This window comes from Apteryx mantelli, chromosome 16 (genome assembly GCF_036417845.1).
Source record: "Apteryx mantelli isolate bAptMan1 chromosome 16, bAptMan1.hap1, whole genome shotgun sequence".
NCBI classification, from domain to species: Eukaryota; Metazoa; Chordata; class Aves; order Apterygiformes; family Apterygidae; genus Apteryx; species Apteryx mantelli.
In genome coordinates, this window is record NC_089993.1 from 1,330,610 (window position 1) to 1,345,169 (window position 14,560).

Sequence of the window (14,560 nt, forward strand, 5' to 3'; positions counted from 1 at the left end):
CACTTGTTCTCCAAATCGCATGATGAAGGTGATGTACATTGTAAGAGCTTCCTGAAGCTAGTTTGGAACAAATTCCACATGCAGGGTTCTTGACATGTATTTGCTGTACAAGCTCCAGCATTACTTTGTGACATTTAAGTCCAAGAGAAGGTTGCTTCAGCTTTATGTAGCTGTAACAGCAGAACTTTTCAGGTGGAATTTTCCCCAACTTACAAGCTGATTAGTTAAAAGATGAGTTCTTGAGTGAACTTATCTTCACTGATGAGACTGTTATTCAGGCACTTTAGAGGTAATCATCGCTAACACCGTAGCTCTCCAACCATCTAAGTTTTTGCACAAGAAGAACAAGCTGCCCAAAAGGCCTCTGGCAGCTTCTATTCCTTGTCACATGCTGAAGCCTGCATCTTTGCTCCCTGACCTCATGTCTGATCAGAGCACTCTGCACAGCCTACTACACAGAATTAGCACGTGACACGTAGTGAAGAGATACTGCTTTGTCAGGTTGTAGCTGAGCATCAGTAGCACTGCTATTAGTCACTGTGACTGTTCCTCACAGGCAGCAGTTGGAAGCACCATTGTTCTTTGCCCAGGAGAAAGGTCGCTTTAGCCTTTGATTACAACACAGGACTCCTCTTCTACTCAGTGCTCAGTTACTTCAAGAATCTACCTCCCCTTAAGGGAACCTTTTCCCCTTCCTAAGGAGCAGCAAGAGACCTGTCAAATGCATTAAATTAAGCCACAGGAGTCTGTTACAGCAATGTAGTGAGGAAGTTTTATTCAGAAACATTGTATAACTTTGTAACCCAACACTGGGTGCACGACTTTGATGCCGGAGCATACGCTTTTACTACTGGAAACACAGGAGTGTTTCTGATAATTGCTGTAATATAACACAAACAATTCTCATACTCCAATACCAGGACACTACAGCAATCTTTAGAATCAAAGTTACATCCAAGGAATTCTCTGCACTTACAATTGACCCCACAGTGTAATAATCTACCTATATATAAGATTAATATATATAGCATGGGAAATTGAAAATCCTTGCTCCATAGATGTATGAACATGTCAAGTCTTTTATAAATAAACATCCAGTGAAGAGAAAAAATTACACGTCTAGTTCATATTTATACATAAAGTACTAACAGCAAATGGGTGGAAAATTGCACACAGGCCACCCCAAGCCATGCAGCAGGCTTGGAGCAGCCCATCCAATTTAATATTGAAGTACACACAGGACAGACAAGTCACTAACATACATTGCGCATTTACAAGATATCAACTACCAAATTGGGACAACTGTACACATTGGAGAGACCATTTTCATTCTGGAGCTTTTTTTAAATGTGGATTTGTTTTATCTCTTTACATCATACTGTGACATTTACTTTGTAGAGAGGATAAGGGCAACAATGAGGCCATAGAGACCCAAAACTTCAGCGAAGATCAAAATCAGGATCATGCCCACAAATAACCGGGGCTGCTGTGCTGTTCCCCGTACACCTGCATCACCCACAATGCCAATGGCAAAGCCAGCAGCCAGACCACTGAGGCCCACACTCAAGCCAGCACCCAGGTAAAGAAAGCTCCTGTAAGACAGAGATGAGAAAAGTTTCAGTGGCAAGCAACAGGAAACCCAACCCTTTAACTTCAGGCACTTCTTTGCTCTCCCCAAAGTGAATTTAAGGATTAACAACATTTAAAGGAAGCCTCTTTCCTGCAGCAACAGCTTCCATACTCTTAAGCAAGCAGAGCATATCTCATTAAGTACTGAAGCTAGATGTCTCAAGAAGCACATACTTCAAGAATCAGGAGCTATGCAAGATCTTGATCAGTTGATGTTCAAGTATGCCATGTAAACTAAGCTTGGTTATCGGGCCTACAAGTTTGCATGGCCACCTGGCCTGCCTGTAGTTGCTTTGGCCAGCACCAGGCTTAGCATGCTGCCAGAGCTGTACTTATTCCAGCCACGTGGGCTACCATTCACAGTAATGCCTATCCCACTGTGCTGTATAGTCTATTAACAGCTGTTTGTTTCCTACCTTTAGCAACCTTACTATATCATAGCACATCTGGCATCTGGAGCCTCTTGCACTGCAAAGCAGGAAAGCTGCACATGAACCTGACACACTCATGTCAGTCAGTGAACAGTCTGGTTTTCCAGACTGGGGTTCCTGAGGAGCAGTCCCTACCAGTATTTGACCATCTGGTAACCGAGAAGGAACATTTGAACCTGTCGTTTCTGAGATCAAGGCTGAATATGATTAGGCCAAACCTAAGGCGCATGAGCTATAGCTTGCACCATGACGCAGGTGTCTATTCTGTTAGACATCTCAGAGGCCTTGTGTTATTCTGACAAGGCTCAAGCTTCTTCCAGCTATTCTCAAAAGCCAAAGGCAGCTTAAGTGTCAGACTGTAGCAGGTGTAGAAGCACCATGTATAGCTTGAGGATTGGCTTACCAGCATGTAAAGAAGTGAGCAATATTAATTATTCACATTCATCTCCCAGGCAACAGCTGAACTATTTAGACAGTCTGATTAACTCCTTGAAAGACCTGTATATTCCAGGTCTAGTCTGGCTCCATGAAACAACCTTAGCTTCCTATTCTAGGACTGTCTGAACACTGTTTCTTCCAAATTATAAACTACTGCACTACCTCTAGCAATGGGAGGTCCGATTTGTTAGCTAATATGGTAAACTAGTCAGCAACCCTACCACTGAAGCTAAGGTATTAGGCAGGACATTTGAAATCCAGGCCAAACTCTGAAGCCCTGGTTAGGATCATTTAGCATTTACACTGAACTGCGCTGCCAGTCTTGCTTGCGGTCTTGTTTAGGTGACATACACCCGTTTGGAAACAAAGTAATGATTAAGACAACCTTGGACAAAAACAATAGGTGTAGCACAAACTTACTTGAATAGTGTGATAGAAGATGAGAGGCCATTGGCAATGAGGACTGCCACTACCAGGCCATAGATGGCTATAATACCCGCCATGACAACAGGGATGATTGACTTCATGATCAGCTCAGGCCTCATGACGGACATGGCTGCAATACCTGTGCCACTCTTTGCTGTTCCATAAGCAGCTCCCAAGGCTGGAAGAGAAAATCATCATGTTAAACATGTCCCCAAACACCACAGATTGCAGTATTAGAACTGTTGAGTCAGCACAGGGAAGAATTGTGCAAGTCTAATGTGGTCACTTGACTACTTGATTTGTCTGCCAAAAATACCTCCCCCCCCAACAGATGGGAAGTGACTTGTCCATAGTTCTAGACTGAAGCTAGATAAGAGGGTGCTGTTCTGGTATCTGTGATAAAACACTTTCTCCAACCTAGCTTCATGTCAGGGAATGTGGTCCAGTACAGAGATCCATTCCCTTCATAGGGACCAGGGCTTAGCATCTAAACTTGACCTTGTTACTTTAGAGTTCATGTCCTTGGGAAGCCCACACTGGAGAGGCTCTGTTCAGCTGAATTATGGAGGAAATGCAGCAGGACATGCTTTGCTGCTGCAGCAGGATGTAACGTGACTGAAAGCTAAGTTTCTTACAGTCAGTGAACTTATTTAAGCCACTTGTGCCAAGTTCTTGAATGTACCCATGCTTAACAAATTGTCTCCCATCAGCATCCTTCACAAGTCTTTCATCACAAAGCCTACCTGGCCCATGGTTTGGACTGAGGTGAAGTATACAGTTTCAGCTGTATCAAACATACTGAGATAGCAGTGAATGTGCATACTATTGCTGCACTTCATTCTTTGGTGAAAGGACACCGTTAGGCAACATCCCTACTTGTGAAGGATTCAAGTCCAAACACTTGATAATCCAACTACTGGAACCAGAGTTAAGGGTAGTCCTCTAATCTACAAGCTATACAACAACCTTGCTCCTAAAGTTCACTGAAGTATACGATCACCTACCCAGATGCATCACCTGAGCATGCAGAGACTAAGCCATGAATTCAAAGCCTGGTTTGCAAACTAGAACACAGGCTTATCTCTAAGTGAGAGCTGCTGGATTTAAGAGACCTGTAGTTCCATCCCACAAGTATTTTCTGCCTTGAAAACTTAAATTAGTCTCACAAAAGCTGCAATGAATGATTCATGCTTTGATTCTGAAGTACTTGGAAAGACCCACTGTCCTTTCAAACTTATCCTGGAGTAAGTTAAGAGCCCTGTAACTGGACAGTCCCCAGCTGGGTGGGCTGAAACTTGGGACTGCACTCATTGCTGTTGAAGAGATAACATGCAGGTTAGCAGCCATCCAGGGCTAATTACTTGAAACAGCATAACCCAGCTATTTGGAAGGGGAACCTCCTTTTCTGGCACCATCAGGTTGATATTCAAAGGCAACAGTTCTGTTTAACTCGCATGAAACTGCTCTTGCCTGCTCTAAGAGGCTATTGGGAAGTAGCCAAAACGATAAGGATTTCAAATCACTTTAATGTTCAGAGACTTGTTATACTTGAGTTTGTTCAGCCCATTTTTAAAAAATAAGTTTCTACACTCCCTTCTAAAAGGGAGAACTGCTCGGTCCACAGTGAGGATTTTCTGTTCCTCTTACACTAGTATCCAAGTGTGGAATGGTGCAGCTTGATCAGAAGAGTTGCCGGAAGGTATTCATGGGGTTTATGATATATGGTTTCCCACTTCACATTCATCATCTACACAGAGTCTACTCTCAAGCAGTCAAGAGCTGAGTAGTGGTCCTCCTGGCTTTGCATTAAGTCTTCTGAAGATTAGTAAATGTAACCGCATGGCACTAACACAAGACTGTGTCAGAAGGAAGTTTAGTTTTAGTTATACTAGCCTGAAGGGAAAGTCTCAATCAACTACAGATTGGTTCTGTATTAGCACAGCTCTGGAACCTCCTGCAGTCTGGTTCTCTTCCAGGGAAGATCCTGATCAGAGACAGAACAGCCTCAGTTTTAAATCACACTGAACAACTCTTTACTACATCTATTAATGGTCTAGTTTACTAAGAAGTCAGAACCAAGAGCAGCAAACAGATTTCACCTGGAGATTTAAGCTATGAGCCTGGAAACCAGTGCAGTCTTAACCCAGCAAAACCAGTGGCAGTAGTGAAGTGCCTATCTCTTGGGAGGTCTAGGAAGATAGAAGTTACCCTACATCTAACTTGAATTAGGAGCTTTCTCTTCTGGTTGAAGCATCTTTCAGAGACACTAAGTATGTGGAATCAAGATTCAGACTACCTACTTCTAGACTGGCCAGAGCATTTCACAGAAGCCATTTCTTTTGTATGGAATTTTTTCAATCCTCTGCAGGAAAGCAGAGGCTTGTGAGGGAAGGGAAGTTCACTGTTTAAGACTAGATCAGTCAGTAGTTCCTCCAAGCCTGAAGTTACTTAAACATGTTGCAATTAACACGGTGATGAATTACAGAAGCTGATTTTGTAATACCGCTTACAGAAAGCCAGTCTGCTTAAGCTTTTGGGAAGGGGGAAGATCAGAGCAAGTTTATGAATTCTCAGTTGACCTAATCTAGGGCACAGACAAAAACTTATACCTTAATTTGTTAAGCTATCTAGCCAAACCTTTAGTCTACGCAGACTCTGTGGCAGCTAGTTGTCATACTCTGCACTTTTTAGATAGCTCTGAAGAGCTGTCAGACTACCAGGGGTGAGGGGAGGAGGGGGAAGTCACAGGCCCTGTAAGTACAGCCTCAGTAGGGCTTGGCACATCTGTCCCCAATGAAGTCTTATATCAGCAACCTGATCAGCAGGCTTACATTGGAGTCTCCTGTAGCCGCATCTCCTACAGGACAGCTGGTTCTGTTGCACTTCACTAAACTGAAAAATGCTCCCTGCACCTTTGGCAATACTACAATACTGTATTCCAGGTGGCAGAGGCTATATCCATCTCCTACCAGGACACAGCTATCAAATGCCATGGCTCTTCAGCCGTGGGTCACTTAGCACTCAGGTCAATTGTCATGTACCTCTTGACAGCTGTGAATGTTTGAAGCACAGTACTTCATACATATCCTAGATTTAGGATACCTTTGAGTTAGAAGATAAGGATATGGCTTCTGAAGCCTTCTCAGTGAAGAGGGTTTGAAGAGATGTATATGGAAGACTGAAGAATGGAACAAGAGTCATACTTATTGTTACACACCAAGACTGCAGCTGCTAGACAGTGACTACATTATCAATAGCCTTCAAGTCAAAGAAGTATTTACATAGATACAACTTCCTACAGCCTCAGCTGTTGCAATACATCCAGACATGCTTAGCCTAAGAATATCAGAGGTTCAGGTTCAGAGCGTCAAGCACACTCCAGCAGCATTCAGTCCATCCAGAGCAAGTCATTGCTGTGGGGAAAGCCTACTTAACTGTGGTGAGAAACAGGAGCAATGACGAAGGAGAGAGTTCCAGAATACTAACAACTATTTCCTTGCATTAGCAAATGAGTTATCACTGGAAAGCTTGGCTTTTATTACTATATCATGAGTTACTATCATAGCAGAAGTCTGAAACACTACGTTTTGGATGAGGACTTGCATCTGGAGCCTTGATTAATCCTGTATCAAATGGGCTGCCCTCTACAGTAAGAAGCAGGCTTCCCTTGAACTGAACAGCAGGCACTAGTTCACCTGAAGATCTGCTAGGCTTTGTTCTTAAACTGCTGGAGAGCTCTGATAGAAGTTGTACCCAGGTCAAGTACACTTCTCGCTTTGCCATGCCAAGAACTTGGGCATTTTCAAGGAAACAGGCTTCTTCCCACTGATGTTCTAAAGACTCTCCTGCCAACAAATTTAACATGAACTCAGCTATACCTCAGATTACAGTAAGAACACACATGGATAACTCATAAAACCCTGTTGCTGTGTACAGCTGCATCACCATATAAAAGATAACCACATCAGTGGAATAATATCTGGCGCCTATGAAAATTCAAAACACACTGACTGAAAACTTTAGCTAGCCCCCCACTGGTAACAGTTGAAAGTAAACAGATAAGCCACTCTACAGGAAGTTATATGCTTTTCAGTTCTTTAGTGAGTCACCTTTTGTAGGGTTAAGGAAGAAGAATATACTGTGCCTAACTTTAGAGAGTGTGGAGACTTCAGGCAAGCCTAGCACTTTCAGGTCACAGCATTAAGAAAAGTCAGCAAGGCTAACAGGCAATTTACTCTTGTTCAGTGAATCTGAGAACTGAGAGTCTGCCAGGTCCTCATGGTTATGCTGTACAAGTGGTGGTCTGAAAAAATATAGGAGTTACTAGTTCAAGCAGCTTGAAACCACTGACTTGTAGGTATTCTAGTTTGCAAAAGTGTTGGCTTCAGATGCTGTGTTGCAAAGGGTGGTAAGGACTACACATTATATCAGAGTACAGGCTTGCTCTTAAGCCAGCAGTAAGGCATACAGGTCCAGGAACATACAAGTCAAGTCCATTAGCTTGCTATTGACCCTCCTTTATCACAGACTGCCCTGCAATCTTAAAGGTAACCCATTTCTCATACTGGGTGGACCACTGTGTTCCAGACACTGACTAGCAGGGTAGTTATTAGAGTGTTGCAGGAGCCACTTTCATCCAGTTGGCCTAAAAAGAGCCTACACCACCTGCAAATGACTTCTGCTAGTAAGAGGCCTCATTTCTGAAGCATAGGAAAGCCAAGGTCATCTTACAGTGCATCCAATGGACTCACTTGTGCAGCCAGACTAGCCTGGCTTGAGACCTTGCACTCACAAGTTTCACTTTTTGAAGGAAGTACAGCAAGCTCAGCAGGTTATGCCTCATATTTTGTGATGACAGCTGAGCAGGTGGAAGCATGCACTTCTGTGGAGCCATGTGTCTCAAGTATCATGTATTAGTTTGATCAGACTGAAGACAGTTTTTTAGGCTTGCAACCACTGGTTAAAACCAGTTAGGCTCTGGGTAGATGGAGCAGACTAGTCTTAGGAAGAAGAAAAAAGCAAGTATGATTAGAGGTCCTGAGGCAGCTTGTGTTCATCTTTGCTGCTGCCCTGAATGTTCCCAGAGTAATGGTTAGTACCTGCAAACTTTGTAGTCCACAATGACTTCAGGGTGAGACAGGAGTCCTATTAGGCATATCTGGAAGTCAGCCACAGTACAAGCAGCAGCATAAACTGTCTGCTTCAGACAGGTTTTGCAGAGCCAATGGTTAAGACTGTATCTATTTTGATGCTGAATCTGGATTTCAGATGTTCCAAGCACTGGTATTTACTGAGTGGAAAGGATGCCCTTATTTAGATGTCTTCCCTTAATTTATCTAAGCTGTAGAAATACTGCTTACCTGGCTTACTTCTGTTACAATACTTCTGTCTTGAGTCCAATATTTTACCTGCTTGCAGTAAGAGATGGTTTATGCTAGTCTCTCTACTTCAGAGTTTGGCAGTTCCAAGTTCTGATACATCAAGTTTTTTCCTGTGCAACTACTCCTGCTCATACCACACTGCCTTTGAAGTATTCTCTAGTGACTGCAGAACAGAAGATGGCATCTTAAGTTGCACTTTACTCTGCAACTTCATTTCCCCCCCCCCCCCCCCAAGTTACAGCTAAGGAATCTGCAGGCTTCTCTTCAGATGAGGTCTATAGGTCTTCCCTGAGAAGTCAGCAGCCCCCTTCCCCCGGAGGAGACTCAAGGAACAGCAACGTTTCAGGAAGCATAGGCTTAATTTGCCTTCAAGTGCACAAATTGTTTATAGAAATGATATTTTCCAGAATTGGACTGTGTGGGGTTCAGTCAGCTGCATCAAGCTAGATGTTCTGAGCCAGCAAGTTCACCATGGAGGTCACTTAACAGCTAACCAGCTGCTACAGTATCTGTGGCCCTAGTTGACACTAAAAAGCATTATTTTTATTAGCTCTGCAGCAACAATGAGAAGTAGGGCACAGAACTAGTCTTAAAACTGTTGGCTAGAGTTCTCTTCATTAGCGATCTTTCAGCTGCTTGATACTGTAGCAGTATCAAAGGCACTGAACATCATGTGTCCCCCACCCAATGCATGTCTAAAACTCTATATAAAAATGTGAAGGCAACAGCAGGGTAAGCCTGAGACACCATGCTTTTCTATGGAAAAAAAACAAAAAAACCAGCAAGCACCAAATCAGACAGCTTTGCCCAATACCATGCTTTTCCATCTCTGGCACACAAGTCACATGGAAACACTTGTATAATTTGATCACTCAACAGCATCTGACACTGAGCCAACCACATGTTTTACACATAGGAAATAAAGGAACCTTAGCCATCAGAACAGGTTGTAATCACCAATGAGTAAGCAGGTTTGAAGATGCCAAGGTCACAGGAGCCTGCTGTAGTCTTTCTAGCTGCCATCAGTACTAGCTGACCAGAACAAGTTTTGCTATCTGTTTACTATCAGCAGTTAATGTTCAAACACCAAACAGGACTGCATAAAGTTGCTTGTTTTCACATCAAACTAGCCTGGACAGTATAGAACTTGAACATGTTTAGTAGAAACAGGTCTCTGAAATACAAGTGCCACAAGAATCTGATCTTTAGATACAGCATGAGTCAGACATGATTACTGCACTAATTAACACTGATCTAGGACATTTTTAGGTAGTTTTACACTGCTTATCCAGGCTGACTTCTAAGCTCCTTGATTCTAATTCAGTTTGCTTCAACAATTAATGTTCAATTAACATCAGAACATGCTGTAGGGCTGCATCCCAATTAGGAAAGCTGTATGGCACTGCAAGTGTTAGTTTATCCCATATTGACACCTCTGCAGCACTGCCTTAAAGATCTTTTGAGATATTTCATTAGAAAAGTAGTTCAGTAGCATTCAGAATTAAGAAATTAATTCTGAAGTAGCAGTATCTATATCTATTTCAATTTGGTCAGTGACTGTACTCTTCATATGTGTTAGGGCCCTAAGAGTTTAACTTGATGGATCAGATCTGCTAGCATTATGATCATCTGTCACCAAGATTCCACATCAAGAACCAGTCACGTACCAACAGTGATATGATAGCTACCAGATCTTCATCAATACAGCATATAAGCAATTGCTCATTTTGAGTTACCCAATTCAAAGCCTCCTCATTTAATTTGCAGTCCCACAACACAATATGAAACCTACAGTTTCTAGAAAACACTTCAGTTCTACTTTAGAGGTGCCAAGTAATGCTATGAATTCTTACTAAAATGCTGACTCAACTTTGTATCCCCCACTGTTAGGCTTTCATAGAAAGAGACTTAGACATCAAAAAAGTGTTTAAAAGGCCATACAATTCTATTGTTTTGCTCCCAAGTTCAATTTTGCACAAATAACTGAAGAACAATTTCCTTAAGAAAGCTCAGTATTTAAGACCTTAATCACTAGTATTGCAAAAGGCAAGGATCTGTCAATCCAATTTCTTTTCATTTCCCACAAATGTAACTAGGTCTTAACGTATTCCTCCTTTATCATCACTGGTCAAGTGGCTGGTAAGTCAAATAGTTTTATAGACTAGGGTGACTTCTACAGCATTCCTGACATACTGTTTTCAAGAAACTCCTTACTTGTCCAGCATGAGTATATTACTTGAACTCCAAGCCAGTAGGCCACTAATTGCCCTCAGCAAATTGCCTGCATCCCACTAACTGGCACAAACTGAGCAAGAGTAAGTATAGCAAATCAGGCCTTTCCACCCTAAGGTGGAAGCCATGAACATACCTGGCATGAAGCAGCTAGAGTCAACTTTGCCAGCACCAACAAGGCTAGACAGTTTCCCCTCAGATGTTGTTTTTAATCTACCATATAATTTATACAGTTCAATCTGAAATTCTGATCAAGCAAGAATAGCTCCCACAATTCTACCATTAGAAACCTAGCTACCACCTCAGAGGCTACTTCAGCATAATCAGAGAGGCCAAGCATGTTAACAGCCATGTGCAACTCAAGCTACAGCCACTTCAGAACTCAAGTGTTTTGGCTCCTTAATTGGGAATTAAGCTAGAGAGCAGATGAACAGACAACAGGTCAGTGTATGTGCATGCAGGTAAATACATGGGCTAATTTTCTCTTCAAAGGACTTGAGTTCTTCCTACTTACTGTAATACCTGTATTTAAAAAAAGTGAAGCCTTCCAAGCCACTGTTTAGAATCAGAACAGTCAGCACACTGTGATCCATGAGGCAACACTAAATGCTCAGCAGAAACAGTAACATTTAGTAATGGGTTTACTCAGGCTACAAGAGTCTTAGACTAGGGGTCATATGATGGTCTTTCTAGTGTACAACAGGATTTATGAATATCTACATAAACATTCCTCTGTAGGGAGAGTGATACTGTAGGACAACCCAATTCACTCAAAGTTTAACTACACAATGACTTAAGATGCAGATGAATTGCCATCAGAGAAGTTTCACCTTTTTTAATATTTGGTGCAGCTTCCATTTAAAAAAAATTGTCAGAAGCATATCTATTCCTTTTAATGACATTAAGCTCTCTAAAGCTAGCTTCACTCCCAAAATGAATTGGCATATTTAAGTTTCAGTCCTACTAGAAAGTGGTCTTGCATACCTGAGTAAAAGCAGTCACGTTTAAAAAAGGCTGTTGCCCTATTTACTGGGGGGGGGGGGGGGGGGGGGAGCGCTACACCCAGACCAAAGAGGGCAGAATCAGATCAGCTCTATCTTTTTGGAGAAACTGGAAAGACTGTGCAACTTAATCTTAAGGAAGACTGGCACAGACTTACCACCAAAATAGCTAAGTGAAAGCACTGAAGAAATCCCTGAAGGTCACACACAGCAGCAGATATTAGAACTCATCACAACGCATGCATAAGACATACATTATGAGAGCAAGGACTAGGGCTTTAGGTTATACTGAATTTTTGACATTGAGGATGGCCATCTAGTATCTGACAAGTTAGATCTAAAAGCATGGCCAATTCAGTGTTAATAAGCCCATGTCAGACAGTTACCAGCTGCCGTATTACATGGCCACAGTTATCTGAAGGGCAACAGGGAGACCACTGACCAAACTGTACCAGCTTAGCCCTTTTTCCTTGAAAGGAGCCTTCAGTCTCCAGCGAAGAGAATTTCCTTCCCTGCAGGCCGTCATCCTTTCACTGGGAGGGTGCAGCTATCTAGTTAGCCATTCCGTGGAGCAGCCCGTTATCATCACTGCAGGGTCTTTTTCCACATCCGCTGGAAGGACCCCTGCGGCGGCCATGCTCCGGGACGGCGGCGGGCCGCCGCCGCAGTCACGTGACCGGCGGGGGCCCCTCCACCGGCTGACACGCTCTGCGGTGACGTCACCCCCGCGCCCCTCCGCGCCGCGCACCGGCGGCTCCCGAACGCCCCCGGTAGCCCGGATGCAGCGGCTAGGAGCGCCGATGGGCAGGAGGCTGAGAGAGCCGAGGCGCCCGGCGGAGGGGGCAGGAGTGCAGGATGCAGCCGGCTCGGGGGACGGCAGGCAGCCTCAGCCGCAAGCTCACCCCCGCAGACCGAGCGCTAGGCCGGGGGGTACCGGGTCACCGGTCTCTGACACGCCCCGCGAGGCGGCTGCAGGAGGAGCCCTGCATTGCCCCACGCAGGAGAGGCCCAGCGCCTCGCTCCCAGACACACAACCCAAGAGGAAGCCCCAGCCTCGCCTGCAGGCACCTTCTGCCAAAGAGGTGGGACCGCTTCTAGCCCCTCCACCCCCAACGCCCAGATCCAGGCCAGCCATCAAGATCCACCATTGAGAAAGCCTTTCTAGGCGACTCCCGCACCAACACCCCCCCATTCAGAGCACCCAGCAGCTGTCACTACCAGCTTCCTCAGTTAAGGAAAGGGAACCCCTCCCCCCTCCCCAAAGCCCCTCAAGGGACGAGCCTCTTCCTCCGTGCTAACGCAATGTAGCAACCCAGACTATGCCCGCTCCTCCCTGCCCCGACAGGGAGCTCGGAAGCTGAAAATTCCTCCGCTGTCGGGTGGCAGGGGAGACACCTGCCATTAATGGTGATGAGGCCAGGGCACGGCTCCCCTCCCCGTGGCCAAGGCAGCCATTCTGCCCCACAGCAGCCCACGCAGCCCCCCCCCCCAAGGGATGCAGCTCAAGTAGGAAGGTTTTCTCACCGCTGAAGACCATGGCAGCTGAAGCGCCCATCACGGCGAAGAAGGAGGCGTATTCGGGGGAGCTGGCCGACGACATGGCTGTGAGGTGCTGGGCTGAGGGGGTGGGGGGAAGAGGGGACGGGAGCTCTGTGCTACGCGCAGCTAGAGGAAGCGGAGAATACAAAAAAAAAAAAAAACAAAAAAAGGAGGGAGAAAGGAAGACCCTCCGCCGCCTGCCTTGGGGCTTCGGCTCCTCCTCAGGCACGGCTCGGCGACAAAATGGCGGAAGCCGAGATGGGAAGAGGGGGAGGGAGGAGAGGGAGACGGGGTGGAGGCCGGTACTGGGCAGGGGGGAAGGGGGGGGGCTGGCCGCAAGCAGGGGAGCGGCACTGCTAGAGCTTGTTCCCGGCTGAGTGTGCTACCAGCCCGGGCGCTGCGCTCTAAATACCCAGCCACCGCAAGACAAAATGGCGGCGGCCGAGCGGTCACGTGACCCTCCCCGCCCCCGCCCGGCGGCTCTCCCGTCCCTCCCTCTGGGGCGCTACCACGCACGGGCAGCCGGTGGGGCCGGAGAGCCAAACGCCCCCCCGCCCACCCCCACAATTACCCGCCCCCACAAAGACTGTTATCCTCGGTGGCGCGTTTTCGTCTTGCATATGCCCAGTGTGGCGCGCGGAGCGCTCAGCCACGCTCGCGTCCTCCCCTCCCCTCGCTGAGGTGGTTCAGTCGCCTGCCTCCGGGGCTGGCGGTAGCGTCGGCACTCCGAGCGTGATTCAGCGGTCATTAGCATAAGAGGCGTGGCCAAGGCGAGACCACGCCCCGCACCGGCGGTGGCCCCGCCTCTCGGCGCCGCCGGGCTGCCCCGCGGAGCGGGGGCGGGGCGAGGGGCGGGGCGCGGGGCGCGGGGCGGAGGGGCCCGCGGGGTCCTGTGCGGCCGCGCTGCGTGCCGGGGAGCGGCAGGGCGGCAGGCCCGGCCCCCCGCGCTCTGCGCCATGTCCCCGTGCCATGTTGTCCTGTGTGTTCTGTGCCATGACCCCTGTGCCGTGTCCCGTGTGCTCTGCGCTTCCTGTGTGCCACATCTGCTGTGGCATGTCTCCCGTGCCATGTCCCTTGTGCAATGTCCCATGTCCCCTGTGCCATGTCCTGTGTGCCCTGTGGCATGTCCCCGTGGCATGTCCCCTGTGCCATGTCCCTTGTGCAATGTCCCATGTCCCCGTGCCATGTCCCCCATGCCATGTCCTGTGTGCCCTTTGGCATGTCCCCTGTGCCATGTCCCTTGTGCCATGTTCCCTGTGCCATGTCCCGTGTACTGTGCCATGTCCCCTGTGCCATTTCCTGTGTGCCCTGTGGCATGTCCCCATGGCATGTCCCCTGTGCCATGTCCTGTCTCCCCCACACCATGTCCCCTGTGCCATGTCTTGTGCCCCCTCTGCCATGTCCCGTGTGCTGTGTCATGTCCCCCGTGCCATGTCCCTTGTGCAATGTCCCATGTCCCCTGTGCCATGTCCCCGTGCCACGT

At 46.7% G+C, this 14,560-nt stretch overlaps 1 protein-coding gene across 1 annotated transcript; it reads right to left on the reverse strand.

Annotated features, from left to right (window-relative positions):
* Positions 1–758: 758 nt before the first annotated feature.
* On the reverse strand, positions 759–13,506 carry ATP6V0C (ATPase H+ transporting V0 subunit c). The gene is made up of 3 exons (XM_067306616.1): positions 13,063–13,506; positions 2,919–3,102; positions 759–1,592 (listed from the first exon to the last, which is right to left on the reverse strand). Exons 1-3 carry the CDS (start codon positions 13,136–13,138, stop codon positions 1,388–1,390), a joined length of 465 nt encoding a protein of 154 aa, XP_067162717.1. The 5' UTR covers positions 13,139–13,506; the 3' UTR covers positions 759–1,387.
* Between the last annotated feature and the right edge of the window lie 1,054 nt (positions 13,507–14,560).

Coding starts and splice junctions, on each gene's coding strand:
- ATP6V0C (XM_067306616.1), bottom strand. CDS start 13,138: ATGTCGTCGGCCAGCTCCCCCGAATACGCCTCCTTCTTCGCCGTGATG. Junction 3,103..13,062: donor AGCTGCCATGGTCTTCAGCG/GTGAGAAAACCT, acceptor TTTCTCTTCCAG/CCTTGGGAGCTGCTTATGGA. Junction 1,593..2,918: donor TCTTCTATCACACTATTCAA/GTAAGTTTGTGC, acceptor TCTGTCTTACAG/GAGCTTTCTTTACCTGGGTG.